The sequence below is a fragment of the Podarcis melisellensis genome (genome assembly GCF_964234715.1).
Source record: "Podarcis melisellensis genome assembly, chromosome: 16".
Classification (NCBI taxonomy): Eukaryota; Metazoa; Chordata; class Lepidosauria; order Squamata; family Lacertidae; genus Podarcis; species Podarcis melisellensis.
Window position 1 is genome coordinate 15666953 of NC_138533.1, and position 17335 is coordinate 15684287.

The following is a 17335-nucleotide window of genomic DNA, read 5'->3' on the forward strand; positions in this document are numbered from 1 at the left end:
TTCCCCTTCTTCTGCGCGACGGGGTGCAGTCTCGCCAGTGACCGGCAGAGGGCAGCACGAGACAAGCTTTCCTCCTGGGGGGGCGCCTTCGTCAGCTATCCCTCCGCCCCCTCCCCGCTCCCCAAACCCGGCCTCGTTTATCTCCCCGCCTCTTCGTGTCCGGCCAGGCAGATCCGCGGCGGGGCCGGGATGGGAAGGGCTAAGAGGGGCGCCCTGTAGCGCATCCCGCGCTCTCCAGGTGAGAACTGGGCAGCGGGCAAAGGAAGAAGGGAGTGGTGTCTAGCGGTTAGAGCAGAGGCTGCGGCTTAGCCAGGAAGACTCATTGAGCCCCCAAAGCCACCACTGGGGGGAGGGGAACGCAGAAAAAGAAAGCGCCCCCCCCCAGCCTGCCAGTTATGGAAGGAGAAGGTGCAACTCTGCCCCAGTTTAGCGATCCGGACTTGGGGCGCTCAGTTCTCCAGGAGCTACGCTAGGTTTTATGGAGCTTGGGTGGTAGCAGCGTGCCTTTCTCAGGGTGGCGGGTGGGGTCTCCCTTCCCTTGGGTGACATCATTTCCCTTGCTGATAGGCGGCTGGGTGGGGAGTAGGCTTTCAGGGACCAGAATCTATTGCTAAAGTCCAAGGTGTGTCTGGAGCAGGAAGAGAGCGCCTCTGAGGTTGTGCAGAGTGCCTTTGCCTCGCTATCCTGTAGCTGCCAGGGACAACTGCACTTCCAGTTTGGGGGACTAAGGAGAAGGGGGCGAGGGGGGGAGCGGGTGGCTTCTGGAGGCGCTTGACCCCTGATCACCCTTCCCCTACTTTAAATTTGATGAAAATGGGAATGGATAATGGGACTGATAGATCAGAAGAAGGGAACCCGTCCCCACCCCAGTCAAAAAGCTGCAGGGCACTTTGGGGTCTATGTTCCCCCCCCCACACACACCCTCCAGCTATGACACAGGAAGCCTGCTTTATACTGAATCCAAAGCTCAGCCCATCTAGCTCTATGTGGTCTATTATGGGGGTGGTAGGAGGGGGCTGTCCTCCCCCCCCGCCAAAATATCAGGTACCATTTCCCCACCTAGCTTTGTATATATCTATTGTATTTTAGGGTTCAGTCTCCCAGCTGAAACCCTGGAATGTAGCTGCCAGTCAGTGTCAACTGTACTGGCCTAGGTGGAACAATGGTCTGACTTGGTATAAAGTAGTTTTCTGTGAGCCTATGCCCGGGAATGAGCTTGGGATAATTCTGCATGTGATGCATGTGTGATGATGGCCACTAAGCAAATGGCCTTCTCCTAAAAAGAAACCAAGGCCCCAGTCCTCATGGTCCAGAATGAAGGGCTGATTTCTATAGGACAGAGGAATCTGCCTTAGACTGAGCCAGACCCTTGGTACATCTAGGCCAGTGTTGTCTGCACTGACTGACAGTGGCTATCCAGGGTTTCAGGAAGGGAAAATTTCCCAGCCCTCCCTAGAAGAAGCTGTTGGGCATGGACCCTGGGGCCCTTCTGCATGCAAACCAGGCAAGGAGTTTAAATCAGCACCCTGTTCAGAACACTGATGACTAGCATCCTCATCGGTTTTGTATGCCAGTAAGCCTGGGCTCAGGGACACGGATGGTGCTGTGGGTTAAACCACAGAGCCTAGCACTTGCCGACCAGAAGGTCAGCGGTTCAAATCCCCGCGACGGGGTGAGCTCCCGTTGCTCGGTTCCTGCTCCTGCCAACATAGCAGTTCGAAAGCACGTCAAAGTGCAAGTAGATAAATAGATACCGCTCTGATGGGAAGGTAAACAGCGTTTCTGTGCACTGCTCTGGTTCGCCAGAAGCGGCTTAATCATGCTGGCCTCATGACCCGGAAGCTGTACGCCGGCTCCCTCGGCCAATAAAGCGAGATGAGCACCGCAACCCCAGAGTCTGTCACGACTGGACCTAATGGTCAGGGGTCCCTTTACCTTTAAGCCTGGGCTCTACTTCCCAGCTACAGCCCCATCTTCAAAGGTGGTATGGTGCAAGTCATGTTGCTTTTTTTAAACCAAAAAAAGTGCTCAAATGTGGTGTGGGGTGCGGGGAGACCGATATCCCATAATGAAGCTCATTAGCATTGCTTCCTGAACCCACTTCCCAGTTTCCCACCTAATGTCAGCCCTGGGAGCCAAGTTTTTTTTTTAATTAATATTTTAATAGAAGCATTTCGTTTATAAGAAGACAGAGGGACAAAAAGAAAGAAAAGAAAAAATCTGAATGAGAATGAAAAAGAGGAAAAAATACTCAGCTACATTTCCATATATGAGTATACAGATGTATATAATCTTATTGTCCTAATACACACAAAGTTATCAATAACATAATTTATCCTGCGTAAACGTATTCCAAATATCATTTGGATTTATCCAAAGAAAGTCTGTGTCTATAAGCTTTCTGTTCATATGTTACCAGTATTGCCACAATTAAGGGGAATTGTATCTCTCCTCCTCCAGTACATCAACAACAGTCTCTTGGTCACCATTAGGGCTGTCCCTATTTTCGCTGTCCCTTTGTCGATTTCCATACAATGGGCATATAGTTCAAAAGAATATTCACCTCTGAAAATTTTGATAATTTTTTCTGTAGTGTCTTGTTTATATAGTCCACATCCCCCCCCAAATTTTAGTAAGTGTGGGACATAGTAAAAGCAGGGGCTAAATAGTTTTCCGCCTGTAATTCAAGCATTGCTGGGAGGAGCAATCCTATACAGTGGACGCTTGGGTTGCGAACGTTATCCGTGCGGGATGCACATTCACAACCCGCAGCGGTGCGTCTGCGCACACACGGGTTGCGATTTGGCACTTCTGCGCATGCGCGACCCCCGATACCTGGAAGTAACCCGTTCCGGTACTTGAAGCATCTGTAACCTGAAGTGTGACTGTACTTACCAGGAAATACCTTCCCTCCCCCCCCCCCCGCAAAAAAACCCTCCCACAAATCTCTGGAAACTACTAGTGTCCATCAATAAAGGACTTTGCCAGAATGCCCATGTGCTGCCCTTAGAGAGGGAGACTGTGAACTCATTAGCCAATGAACTAGTAGCCATTGATAAGTCTCTCTTCCATGAATTGATAAGACCTCTCTTCCACATTTTCCATAGTTCAACTTTGCACTGCGCGAAGGACTTTCTTTTATCCATCCTAGCTCTTGCAATGTTCAGCTTCAACGGATGTCCAGGATTTGTTATGGGGGAGAGAAGCTTTTCTCCGTGGTCTACGTCCTCCATGCCATGCATATTTTTTTTATAAAGTCTTACTCACCTTTCCTCTGAACGAAAAAGTCCCGAACACTGCATAGGAAACTCGCTCCACCCCCCCTCCCCGCCTCGATTATGCTGTTGCCCTTTCCTGGACCTTTTCCAACTGTGCGATACCCGTTTTGAGGCGAGGCGACCAGAGCATAACTTGGATGGCCACGCAAGCTGCTTTTCTTGCCCTTCCAGCTTGCCCTGCTCCAGTAACACACACTCTTTGTTTCCTTACAGAAAGCTGTGGATGAAGCCGTGCCTGAGTAGCGTCACTTCCAGCTCATCTCAGCAGGCAACCTTCCCCAGCGGACTCAAGTGGGGCCTGGCCATCCCCATGGAAGGCTATCACAGCCTGGAATGCATCCCTCCTCCACCTGCTGCCGCTGAACCAGACCACTGGGAGGCCCCCAATACGCCTCTGGGCCCCCCCTCAGAATCAGAAGCCTTGGTGTGCGGCAGGGGAAGGGATGCCCCCCAAGGGAGGGCGGAATCGCCACCCTTGGGTGCCTCCCCCAGCAGCAACGGCCTGCAAGGGCCGCCGGCCACGCCTCCCTGTGAGGTTGCCGGAGCGGGGCCCAGCCAGAAGCCCCTTCCTGGAAGCCAGGAAGCCCCCGTCCCTTTTGACCGCTCTGTCTCGGGCTCATCGACCTGCTCTTCGCTGGGAGGGTCCTCCCAGGAGTCGGACGACGTCTTCAGCGATGCCGAGGACAGGAGCCCCCTGGGGAAGAAGCGGGTGCTGCGGAAGGTGAGGAGAGGGAGGGGGCAGTTGGGGGTAAAGGCAGCAGGGGAGGGAGGGGAATCGTGCCCCCCAAAGGAAACAGAGAGCCCCGCCTCAAGGCCCAGCGATTTCAGAGCAGTCAATGGACTGGCTTGCTGTGGCTCTCCAGAACTTGAGAGGGAAATGTCCTTCTCAGCCCTAAGCCTGGGGCCTTCTACATGCAAAGCAGGGGCTGTACCACTGAGCCCATGGCAAAGTAAGATTTTACCTTAAGTTTTATGCTGGTTTTAATAGATGTCATTTTTTATTGTATTTTGCTTTAATTTTTTTTGTGTAAAAAAAGAAGAAGTTGCTAATAATAATAATAATACTGGGATTTGCGTGGCTAGCTGGAAGGTGAAATGCATACCCTCCAACATTTCTCCCATGAAAATTGGGACATTATATTCAATAATAATAATTTTGCTATTTATACCCTGACTGGGTTGCTTTATTATAAACTTAATTAAAAAATAGGGACACTTGGAGGGTCTGTAAATGGCGGCATAATTCTGTGTCTCCCGTCACCCCGGGACAATAATGAAGCAGAGTGGATCCTATTGACATCTAAACAAAAAGTATTACACAGCCTCAGCAAGGGGATGATCCAAGGAATACGGAGAACCAAAAAGCAAATCTGCAAGGTTAGATCTTCAGCAAGAAATAGATGGAGCTCTGTCTGAGGCTTCAGAGGAGACCTCAGATACTGACATGACCAAAGGCAATATGAAGGTCCCCAAAGGCGGGAAAGTATCTGCCATAATGGAGGAGGACAGAGACTTAGATGAGTATATTAATAATAATAACAACACTTTTCAGGACCAACCTGGCATTTAAGAGCAGCACAGCAGAGTAGGGTGGGTGGGTGCTGACTGGCCTGGTCACCCAAGATCCAAAGGCTGTGCAATGGCCTTGATGCATCTAGTGCCTCTTCTCTTAACCTGACCTGACTGAACTCATTGCCAGACCTCCCCACTAGCTATCATTGCCCGGGTACATTGTTGCTCCACATGCTGCAAAATGAGGAAACGTTTCCCACTGTGACCTCCCAAGATCTTAGTATAGGGGTCAGAAAAGTGCAGTGCTGCTCTATAAAATGCAGGAAGGTTGTCGTCATCTATAATATTGCTGATATGAAAAGAAAAATAGTGTAGGAGGCACGAAAAGGATGAAGCACAAAGGCATGTCGCAGGACTTCCAGGCACGACTGCAGATGAGTCAGAGCTACAGTCAGCTTGAAAAAGCGGTTCCATAGCGAACTTCCTCTCTGCTGGTGCAGAGCATAGGGTTGGAGCCTTTCGCTCTGATTGCATTCACAGCCTCCGTCCTACAACCCCCTCTCGCCACAGCTGGTGCATCGGGTAGTTTTTAAATGTGGGCCTCATCTTTCACACCCGGCATCCTTCATCTCGGACCACTCCACCTTGGTTCTCATCCAGGGGACTTTTGCTCCTTCTCCTCTTTACCTTCCCGACTCTTGTACCAAATTTGGGGCAGCACCGTCCCGTTTCTGTCTTAACTTCACTCACTCATCCCTGCTAACAGGGCTGTGGCATCAAGGAGAGCTTTAGAATTATGAAATTGTTTAGATATATGTCTTGGGCCCAGGCAGCCTGAAGGGTCACATCTCCCTGTACAAACCTGCCCAGGTGCTGAGAGCCTTGAGTGAGCACCTTCTCTCAGTCCCATCAACATCAGTTGGTGGTGACCCAAGACAGAGAGACAGAGACTTTTCTGCAGCTGCTCCCAAATTGTGGGATTCCCTCTCAGAAGAGGTTGGACTGGCTCCCTCCTTGTTTTCCTTCCACTGGCAGACTAAAACCATTTTATTCAGACAGGCCTGCGAAAACGTAAGTTGCAGGCTTGACCGATCACTGGGCTGCTGTCAGGACAAACTGCATTTTAATTTCTGGTTCTAAATGTTTTCTGGTATTTTGATGGTTGCTTTTAACTAGTTTTTATTGCTGTGTTTTAATTATTGACGTGTTCAAACACTGTAAGCCGCCTTGAATCCCACCTTGGGAGGAAGGAAGAATATAAGCAGATTTAAGAAGAGTAATATTTATTTATTAAGCCTGTGCGTGTGAAGAGGGGAGCACCCTTTGCAAGAGGACCGCAAGAGGACCTTTGCTTTGTGGTCCTGGATCATTAGAGATCCCTGGCCAGAGATCTTGCATTTCCAGGGATTCTGCTGCAAGGAGGATCAGGGCCTCTCTCTGGCGGGTGTCAAATCCCCATCAGAGCCACCGAGTCAGGCTGACCTGAGGGTGCCCCCAGCAAATGTGCAAGCTGGGAGGCCTGCCTGGAGGGGGCCGGAAAGCGTGACTGTGCTGGGGTGAGCCTCCAGTTGAAGGTAGAGGATTGTCCTCTACTAACTCACAGCCCCGGGCAGGATGTTGTGGTTCTGCTGCCAGCCCAGCTGACTTGCTCTTGTGCAGGTCGAAAAAGCTCTTCTGGTGCAACAGCAGCAGCAGAGGCCTCAGCAGGGTTCTGCGGTGGTTGCCGTGTAGAGCGGTTGGGTGTGCGATGGTGAGCTGTTTGCACGTGCCGCGAGCTCAGGCGCCCTTCCTCCTTGCACAACTGGCCCCGTGCAAGCCGGAGCACACCTCTCTCCTTGCACAGCAGCAGCTCGGCCGAGATTTCCCTGTTGCTAAGCAAAGTGCTCTCTCCCCCTGACAAAGGCCTTTCCCTTCCTCTTTTCAAGGCTGAGTCTCGGCTGCTTCCTCCAAGACGGGTTTCCTCTGGCTGTGGTTAGAAATGCTGATGAATGAACTGGAGGGAAGAAAGGGGGAGGGGAGACTTGACAAGCCTCCTCCTCCTCTGCTTGGCAGGCTTCTTCTCTCTCGGCTTGTCTTTGCTGGGTCCCAGGAAAAAAGCCTCTTCTCACCCTCTCCTGTTTCCTGGGCTGCGTCTCAGGGCCAGTCCTGAGCAGGTCCAGCATCAGGGTTCAGCCTTGCTGGCTTCTGGGGTTGCAGGTTGCGCTGAATGAACAGAGTGGTGGGGCAGGGGAGTGTGATGGAGGCTTCCCCCCACCAGTGGCATGGCTTCGCTGAGGCTGGGTTAACCTTGGTCCAGTTTCTGCCTCCCAGCCTAACCTACTTTGCAGGTGGGAATTAACCAAGGACTCAGGCCTGGGAGGGTTCAAATCCCCGCTTGGCCACGAGGCTCACCGGGTGACCTTGGGCCAGTCACTGCCTCGCAGCAGTGACCTACCTCGCAGGGTTGTTGTCAGGGATGAATGTCGGGAGGGGGAGAACAATGCACACCACTTTGAGCTCCTCGTGGGGGGGGGGGGAAGCTGGGATAGAAATGCAACAAGTAATTGGGAGGGCTCCCAAGAGAGGGGAGAGGAGGCTGAGGGAACCCTCCCCAAGGGAGGGTGTTTGAAAAAGAGTGAGAGGCTGCCAGCTCTGCAGGCAAGGGGTGACATAACTGGGCTCCTGAGCCCCACGGGGGTGCCGCAGAAAAGAATGTAGTTGGCTAAGTGAGCCGCGTGGACTCAAAACGGTTGAAAACCTCTGCCATACGGGTATCGAACCTGCAACCTTGTCATTATCAGCACCACATTCTAACCAACTGAGCTTCGTTTTTTGTTTTTGTTTTTCTTAATTGTTTTGTGTTCTCATTTTGTATTTTTACATTGTTAACTGCCCTGTGATCTTCAGATGAGCGGTGGTATACAATTTTAATAAATAGTAATAGTAATAGTGATAGAAATCCCTTAGCAACTTGGGATCAGTTTACCTACAAGACTGCCTGACTCCGTATGCGCCCACTCAACTCCTTCGATCTGCAGAACTGGCTCTGTTACAGGGGCCACATAATACCCGTTCTGCAGTGGTAAGGATTCAATCTTCTAGTGAGGCAGGACCTACATGTTGGAACTCCCTGCTGACTGAGATCAGGAAGGTGCCTGCACTATACTCTTTTCGGTGTCTTCTAAACAAATTTTTGTATAGGCAAACCTACCCAGATGTTTAGAAAGCTGATGTGAATTTTAACCTATTGTTATTTAAGTTTTCTGATGTCTTCTTGTTAATTTTAGTGATCGTTTTGATGTTTTATCTTTTTTTTGTAAACCACTTTGTTGTTCTCTGCAATCAAGAGGTGCGTACATTTTATGAAGTAAATTAAGAAGTAAATAAATATAAAGCCCTCCGCCTGACCCCCCCCCTGGATCTGTGCAACTTCCTGTTTTCCCCCATCATCTCGTAACGGTCCCTGTCTTGGAATATTTCCTAGACCAAGTCCTGGAAGACGTTCTTCACGATGGTGCACTGGTCCTTGCGGAGACGCAGCTCTTGGGTCCAGCTGGCCGGCCACGAAGGTACCACTACAGGACCGGGGGGGGTGGGGTTGCATGTTGGAAGCCGGGTCCAGGAGGGGAGGTGGCCAATGCAACAGCTGCAAAGGAATCGGGGCCAGATGGATCTCCCCCACTGCAGCTTAGAAGAAGCCACTGGATCTGAGGATGCAGCGGGTAGCCCTTTCCCTTCTCCACAGTTTATTTCTGCCTCCCCAGGACCACAAGCCAGGGTTTCCGTGGGGCTCTTGGGCAAACTTAAGCACTTTGTCTCAGTTTCACCAACTTGGATGGGTTTAAAAGAGGACGGGGCAAATTCATGGAGGTAAAGAACCTAAGCAGAGCCCTGCTAGATGAAACCAAGGGCCCATCTTTAGTCCAGCCTCCTGTTCTCACAGTGGCCAACCAGATGCTTGTGGGAAACCCACAAGCAGGACCCGAACACAAGAGCCCTCTCCCCTCCGGTGGCTTCCAGCAACTGGTGTTCAGAAGCATTTACTGTCTCCGCCTGTGGAGGCAGATACCTCTCTCCTCCATGAATTCATCCAGTCCTTTTTCAAAGCCGTCTAGGCTGGCGGTCACAGCGCTGCCTCCTGCGGGAGCAAGTTCCATAGATTAACGATGTGCTGCGCAAATGGTAATAGATGCGTGCAATAGATTTGCCACTTCTTATGCTCTTCTGCAAGCAGGGGGACAATTGTGGACTCCCTCCAGGGTTGTAGAAGATGTGTCTACGATTGCCAGTTGCCGAAAAGCACAAATCAGGGGAGTGTTGCTGTTGCACTCGGGTCCTGGATTCCAGTTGGTGTATCTGGCCATAATACTGGACTGAATGGTGTGCGCGCACACACACACACACATTCTTTGGCTTGATCCAGCCGCCACTGCAGGTCTTTTACTGTGCTTCCTTCCCCTCCCTCTGTTTCTTCTGACCATCCTCGTTCTTTCCCCCCAGGGAATTTCAAGCCCAGCGAAGGAGGCCAGATTCTGAAGAAGTTCAGCTCGGTGGAAGACGCCTGTCTGGCAGAGCTGATGGCCGACGTCCTGCGCCCCTTCGTGCCCGCCTACCACGGGGTGGTGGAGGTGGGGGGCGAACGCTACATCCAGATGGACGACCTGTTGTGCGGCCTTGACATGCCAAGCATCATGGACTGCAAGATGGGCACCCGGTGAGAGCAGGACCTTTCTGGGGGAAAGGGGTGGGCATAGGAGGCTCCTTCATCTCAGGTGAGACAGGAGGGGGTGAGGGGAGGGCAGAAGTCCCACAGGCACTGAAGGTGGCTTTGGGATGGAGAAGAAGATATATCCCAGGACTGTCTTCACCACTGAGCGAAGGTCATCACCAAAGGTCAGCTTGCATGGCGCTTTTCCACAGTTGTAAGTCGCCTTGAGCAGAGTTTTAGCATGCAGATACAATGGTACGTAATCCGTTCCCGAAGACCATTTGACTTCCGAAACGTTTGAAAAACAAGGTGCAAAGGGCGACCGGCAAATTCCATTGAGAAAATTGAAAAACACGCATTCGGCTTCCAAGGTGCGTTCGGAAACGGAAGCATTTTCGGTGTTTGGGTTCCGAAACGTTCGGCGTGAAAGCAGCCAGAATCAGTAAATAAAAACACATTGAAACGTATGATGCAGAATTAAAACAATCCCCATACAAGTCACAATCAGATCGAAATATGCAAATAATAATAATAATAGCAAAATTAAACAGCGCCAGAATTCAATATCAACCCCTACAAAACAACAACAACAACCCTCTAAGCAATACCCCACCCCAAGAGCCTGGAGGCAGCCTGTGAAGCAGGTTCTGAAGGACTTGCAGCCAGGATGGTCTCTGACTTCTTTGCCAGCCTCCGTTTTTGTAGCTGGAGTCAGTTAGATGGAAAGGCAGGAATGGGTAAGGTCCTAGAATCATAGAGTTTAAGGGACCCTGAGGGCCATCTAGTCTGACCCCCTGCAATGCAGGTCAGTGTCAGCAAGGTGGAATCGGAGGCTGTAGCTGGGTCGCCAGCAGTGGTCTGTGTTTCGCATCTGTCTGTTGCATAAGTGGGGGGTTTTTTGGGTGATGCAGGCCTGCCGATAATAGCAGCCAGATGTGGGAGACTGCAGAGCTAGCGTGTGGGCGAATCACTAACCGGACATCCCAGATGGATCTGCCTTGTACTGAGGCAGACCCTTGGGCCCATCTAGCTCAGTATTGCCTGCATTGACTGGCAGCAGTGGTTCCCAGGGTTTCAGGGAAGGCCTTTTCTCTGCCCTACCTAGAGGCACCACCAGGGATTGCCTCTGGGGCCTTCTGCAAACAAAACACTGACCCTCCCTCCCCCAACATTGCAGCCAGTCCTCCTCCTTGTCCCACTCTACCACTCCCTAAGAAAATGAGAAGATCCAGTCCAGCTTCCTGTTCTCCCATTGGCTGCCCAGATGTTCATTCGGGGAAGTCTGCAAGCAGGACCCCAGCACGAGAACCCTCTCTCCTCCGGTGCTTTCCAGCAACTGGTTTTTTGGAAGCAGTGCTGCCTTCCCTGAACACCTCCTGTTTCTGCCCAGGACGTACCTGGAGGATGAGCTGTCGGAGGCGCAGCAGCGGCCAGCGGCACGGCGTGACCTGTACCAGAAGATGGTGAAAGTCGACCCGCAGGCCCCCACCGCACAGGAGCACAGCCAGGGCGGCGTCACCAAGCCGCGGTACATGCAGTGGCGTGAGGGGATCAGCTCCAGCGCCTCCCTGGGCTTCCGCATCGAGGGAGTCACGGTGAGTGGCGGCGACAGCCGAGCAGGAGGTAGAGAAACGGGGTGATAGTAACTCCTGCCCAGTATTGCAGGAATATGCAGCTGTCCAGTACGGGGACTGAACCTGCAACCTTGGCATTATCAGCACCCCACACTAACCAGCTGAGCTATCCAGCTGGTCCCAATAAAATATAATAATAATAATAATAATAATAATAATAATAATAATAATAATAATAATATATTTTTGTTTATACCCCGCCCTTCCTGGTTCAAAGACTGGGCTCAGGGCAGCTAACAACAAATTTAAAACACTTAATTGTAAAAGCAGCATAAAATACAGTATAAAAACATGAATAACAATAAAATTCAAAATGCAGAAATGAATTTAGGGGAAATAAGCATTAGATAATCACCAGGGCTAGCTGGCTGAATTGGTCCTACTTGGGCTAGTGAGGAGGCCGGGGGGAGAATTAGCTGTGGGGTCTCCGAGCGGGTAATCTTCATAAAAGGAGAGGGGGGGAAAGAAAGGGGAACTAAAGACCAGGCTGAATTCAAATTATTATTATTATTATTATTATTAGAACACCCCCCACCCCAATCTCTTTCTCTGCAGATCGAGGGGGGAGCCGTGCGGAAGGATTTCAAGCAGACTCGCACCAAGGAGCAGATTGTGGATACTTTCCTGATGTTCACCAAGGCCCGCCTCGACGTTCTGGTGAGACTGGTTGGGGGGAGACAGTGGGAGCAGGGGGCGAAATCTCAGCCACTGGGTGTCCCCCCCCCCCGTCCTCTGTACCTGGACTGCTCATTCTCAACCTGAAATAGAAGTTCACCTGATATTCACAGGAATGTTGCCCACCAGCATACTTCTGGTGCTTTTCAAGCAGTGAAGTATAAACTTGACAGGTTTAGCACTTCACAACAACACCCCCCCCCCCCGCCCATAATTCAACAGCACCAAAGTTGAGTTCCAGTGAGAGGAATGGAGATTTCTCATTGGGAGAGCTGTGGCCCTGTCATGTGGGATGGGGGCGTGGGACTGGTCTCTCCCGTGTTTTGAAACCTCTGGCTTCTGTGTGGTGGGAATGTAGCCTCCCATATCAAGGTAGGCATCTTGCCCCTCCCATGTTTTGCCCCCAGCCCGGCCTCCTGTTCACGTGTGGCACTCAGAAGTCGGCCCACAAGGACTTAACTGAGATGGCAAAATTAACATGTTCAGTGAGAGAAAAATCATTACTGACATTCATTGGGATCCTCTTTTAGTGAGAAAGACAAAATAAACTTGTAATACAGTGGTACCTCAGGTTACATACGCTTCAGGTTACATACGCTTCAGGTTACAGACTCCACTAACCCTGAAATATTGCTTCAGGTTAAGAACTTTGCTTCAGGATGAGAACAGAAATTGTGTTCCGGCGGCGCAGCGGCAGCAGGAGGCCCCATTAGCTAAAGTGGTGTTTCAGGTTAAGAACAGTTTCATGTTAAGTACGGACCTCCAAAACGAATTAAGTACTTAACCCGAGGTACCACTGTATCTGGATTTGAAGATGGGGAAAATATTGGCATATGGAAAATAGAATAGTTGGATGCTAATGAGTGAATACAGTTGTACCTTGGAAGTCAAACGGAATCCTTTCTGGAAATCCGTTCAACTTCCAAAATGTTCGAAAACCAAATCACGGCTTCTGATTGGCTGCAGGAGGCTCCTGAAGCCAATCAGAAGCCGCAGGAGCCCCGTTGGGCGTTCAGGTTCCAAAAGAATGTTTGCAAACCAGAACAATCACTTTGCAGTGTTCGGGAGCCAAAACATCTGAGTTCCGGGGCGTTTGGGATCCAAGGTACGACTGTACTATATTTATGGTGTATTATAAAAAGATACTATTGGTATGAACTTTTGCATATCTTTTGATAAGTATGAATAAAAATATATTTTTTCTTTAAAAGAAGTTTGCCCGTGAGAAAATACTATCCTGGGACTGAAAAAGCAGCCAATGTAGCAGAAACACATTTAAAGTTAAGACAGGTCCCTGTTCTATTTCTGCCCTTGAATTCCATGCCACCTGCCAGTTTAGCCAAGGCTTCCGTGACCTGCCTCTCCTAGCAAGGGGCACAGGTGTATATGGGGGGGGGGGCTTGGCCTTGATGGGGGGGACCCCATCCAAAGCCTCAATGCTCCCTCTTGCCTTGCAGAGCACATATGCAGCCCGCTTGGAGAGCATGCGCCAGGTGCTGGAGGAGTCTGCCTTTTTCAAGACCCATGAGGTAAGGCTGTCAGGGCAGGGGGAGGTTAAATTGTTTGTTCATTGTATTTATTTAAATCCCACCTTTATCTCCCAGGAGCTCATGATGGCACACACGGTTTCTGCCCCCCATTTAATCCCCACAACCACCCTGTGAGGTAGGTTAGGCTGAGAGGCAGGGACTGGCCCAAAGCTTCATGGTGGCTGAGGCAGGATTCGAACCCTGGTCTCCCCTAGGTCCTAGTCTGCCACTCTCAGGAATGGGAGACAGAGGAGAAAAAGGCCCTGCAAGTGTGTCTCTAGGACCTGCTGGATGTCTTTAACTGTGACTGGGCTGGTTTGTTATACTTTGTTTTTAGGCTTCTTCTTTTTTGGTCCTCTTTTGATTTCGAGGGTGCCTGCTCATGTAGAAAAGCAGGATATAAATTCACAAACACCAAAAACAGATTGTTATTTTTATTGTTCCCATTTATTCTTATACTAACAACAAACCCTAAGCCTATGGGATCCTCCCTTCACCCTTCTAGGGGGAAGCCTCTGGAGAGGAAAGGGGGGGGTGCAGAATATGACAAAAGGATCCCCCCTCCCGTAGGCGAGGGACTCTCCCCAGATGTGGGACAAAACCTAGGTGCTTTGTGGCTCAGTGTGAAGATGTGGACAGGACCTGTGGCCACTCTCCTTCCAGCGGCTTCTTGCTTCCCTCTCCCTCAGCATGCACTCTCTGGGGTGGGATTGGGGAACCGGTGGCCTTTGAGATGCAGCCGGACTACAACTCCCATCACCCCTGAGCAAAAGGCCCTGCTTGTCTGGAGTCCGGAGAGCCACCAACCTAAACAGCTTTAAAAAGAGTAGAGGAATTAGACAAGGTGACACGCAACATAACACTAGACTGCCTGGATAGAAGGTAAAGCTGAATGTTAGAGGATTCTGGGCAGGTCAAAGAAAGTCCTTCTTTACGCAGAACAGCGTTAAACTATGGAACTCACTCCCACAGGAGGCAGTGATGGTTTTAAAAGGGGACTGGCCAAATTCACAGGCTATGCTTCTGAATCGCAGTTGCTGCAAACCATGGGAGGGGAGAGTTGCTCTGGATCTCAAATCCTGTTTGTGGGTTTCCCATCAGTGCGTCTGCTTGGCCACTATGAGAACAGGATGGTGGGTCCCAAATGGCCTGATCCAGCAAGCTCTTTTCAGGTGCTTTTGGCACCCCATCCCTGCCACAGATGCAGCTCTTAAACCGACTTTAGCCGCAATTGCCAAGGACAGGCCCTTCACATTTCCAGCTCCTAAAACCAAGCCTGAGGGAACGACTGCCTCCTTGGCGCCCTCCTTTCCTGTCACCTTGCCAAAGCTGTTGCGTTGGATCCAGGAAGGTACATCTTAAGAGTCTGAGCACCTCCAGGACCGCCCTGAGGCTTGTAAAATGAGAGGAGCTCTTGGCTCACACTCCTGGCGGTAAACGCAGGTGGGGAGTGCCGGCAGGAATCAGGCCAAGGCAGGCCACTGAAACACCAAGGGGATGTTTGGTTTGCAGAAGTAGTGTGTGGGGAGTAACCCTAAAGGAGCAGCTTCCCCTCCTCCAACAAACCAATGAGGGCTGAGATGAAAACATGAACAAAGATCTTACAAAAGAAGCAACTCTAGTACTCGAGTCTATCGCTGATTTCAAGCCAGACTTGTTTGGTTTACCATTGTTTTTATTTTAGTTTGATTTTTAAAGCATTTTAATTTAGCCATATTGATTTCAGGGAAGAATAGGCTTTTTAGCAGGGAGCTATAGTTTTGTGGTTAAATGTTTTAATTCCTTGTGTTTTTATCTTGCATTATTTACTTGTGTTTTTGTCTTGTAATTTATTCTGTGAACTGGCCTGAGAACTTGTGATGCACAGTATATAATTTTTAATGGTTATTTTAAAGCAGCCAGTGGGGTGGCGGGAGACAGAATGGGAGTGCCCTGCGTGGAGGGAAAAGCAATCTGCAACTCTAGGAGGAGAGGCTGTTACAGGGCAGAATTTGTTGCTTTTTGACTCTCATCTTAGCTGAGAGGGGAAGGGGAAGGTGCTTTGCATATGCCCAGAGGAAACCCACCCTGCCTGAAGGCAACAGAGCCCAAGATAATCCTGTAGAAAATGGACTTATGGGCCAGACCAGAGGGGCAAAACCCTCGCTCGGTTGCTGTCCCTGTGAGCTGCCCACCTGAGGTTCCTAAAAAGCACTACTTTTTACACCCCTCAGGTGATTGGGAGTTCCTTGCTCTTCCTCCACGACCGGAAGGGCCAAGCCAGCGTCTGGATGATTGACTTTGGCAAGACACTACCCGCCCCGGAAAACCTCCCCTTGCAGCACAGCGTGGCCTGGGCCCCTGGGAACCACGAGGACGGCTACCTGATTGGCCTGCAGCACCTCATTGACACCGTGCAGGCCACTCTGCGGAAGGCGCAAGAACGGGGGCAAGTGCCGGCGCCCCCTGCCCACCCTTGAGCTTGCCCGGAGGATGTCCTCCGTTGGGCGAATCTGGACGGGCACCCAACCAAAGGAGGGGAGATCCCAAGGCTGTATTAACTGTAACGGCAAGCACGCTGCAGAACGGGGCCCCGATGGGATCCAGCAATGACGTTGCCGCACTTGTTGCCTACCCAAAGGAGGACTAGCCTTCCTGCTGTCAGGAAGTAGCAGGGAGGGGAGTTGCAGCCTTCTGGGACCAGGGAGGAAGACCGGGAGCATCTTGGGACGCCCAGAGATCAACAAGGGAGCGTGTAGGAACGCAGCAACGCTCCCGAGGTTGGCACTGCCATAGGAATGAGCCAGTCCTCCCACCGATTCCCTTTGCTCTGGCTGGGAGGGACACCTGGGAGGTGCAGAGACACCTGAACTGGACAGTGGCAAGAGTAGACCCCAGGCTGGAGTGGGTGGGAGGCAGAGGCTGGTGCCGTAACCTTACAGCCAAGGGGAGCTTTGAGCTCAGACCACCCGCACCTCATTTGTGGCACATCACAAAGCTCAGGTGAGCCGGGTGGGATGAAGGAACCCCAGCGCCTTTCTCTCTGTGCATTCATAGATTGAGACGCACATACCTGGGCAGTCAGGGGGCACCCAGGTAGCGGAGCCTGGGTTTTTGTGGAGGAAGGAGCAGATTCTGTCCTGCAGGGTTGTTCCCCCCCCCTCCAAGGCCCACATGAACCCACAGTGGTCCTGAGCCCAGTGTGGGGCTGAGGGGGGCACACTGGCACTCAGCCAGAATGGGTGGGAGCTGCAGATAGGGCCTGTCTGGGATCCAGCGGAGGCTGGGAAGGAGGCTGGACTTTCTATTCTCTTCAATAAAAAAATAAAACCCTTTGCGTGCTTCTGGGCTGTGCCCTACTCAGTCTTGGCCCTCAGCCCATGGCCAGCTACTCTGAAGCTTCTGTTTCCCCCAAAAGAAACAAATTCTATTGCAGTCAAACCCCTAGGATGACGAGGACTGCCTCACAGCCTCTGCCCCCTGCAAGCAAGCAAGCGGTTAGGGAACTGCCTGGACATTCCCTGCCAGCCTACAAGTGACTGGGGCTGGGCCAAGGCAGTGGCGTAGCGTGGGGGGTGCAGGGGGGGCCGGCCGCACGATGTGGGGGTTAGGGTTAGGGGGCGCAAATCCACGGGGTAGGGGGCACAAATTACTTGCCTTGCCCCGGTTGCTGACAACCCACGCTACGCCACTGGGCCAAGGTGGAATTCATAGAATCACAGAATTGTAGAGTTGGGATTGTGTGGGTCGTCTAGTTCAACCCCCTGCAATGCAGGAACTGCAGCTACAGGATCCCTGACAAATGGCCCCCAGAGCTCTGTTCAAAATTCTCCAGTGAAGGAGAGCCCACCACCTCCCAAGGCAGTCCGTTCCACTGTCAAGACAGTCAGAAAGTTCATCCTAATGGAATCTGCTTTCTTGTCATTTGAATCCAGTACGTCTGGGTGCTATCTTCTGGGGCAGCACCTAACAAGCTTGCTCCACCTTCTGTGTCGCAACCCTTCAGATATTTGAAGATGGCTATCCTATCCCCAGGGACAC

General features: G+C 51.2%; 1 protein-coding gene across 1 annotated transcript; it reads left to right on the forward strand.

The window, feature by feature from the left end:
- Positions 1–112: 112 nt before the first annotated feature.
- LOC309359424 (inositol-trisphosphate 3-kinase B-like) lies at positions 113–16635 on the forward strand. The gene is made up of 8 exons (XM_081893046.1): positions 113–238; positions 3492–3999; positions 8254–8338; positions 9270–9483; positions 10868–11072; positions 11667–11768; positions 13244–13315; positions 15529–16635. Exons 2-8 carry the CDS (start codon positions 3502–3504, stop codon positions 15772–15774), a joined length of 1422 nt encoding a protein of 473 aa, XP_081749172.1. The 5' UTR covers positions 113–238; positions 3492–3501; the 3' UTR covers positions 15775–16635.
- The last annotated feature ends 700 nt before the right edge of the window (positions 16636–17335 follow it).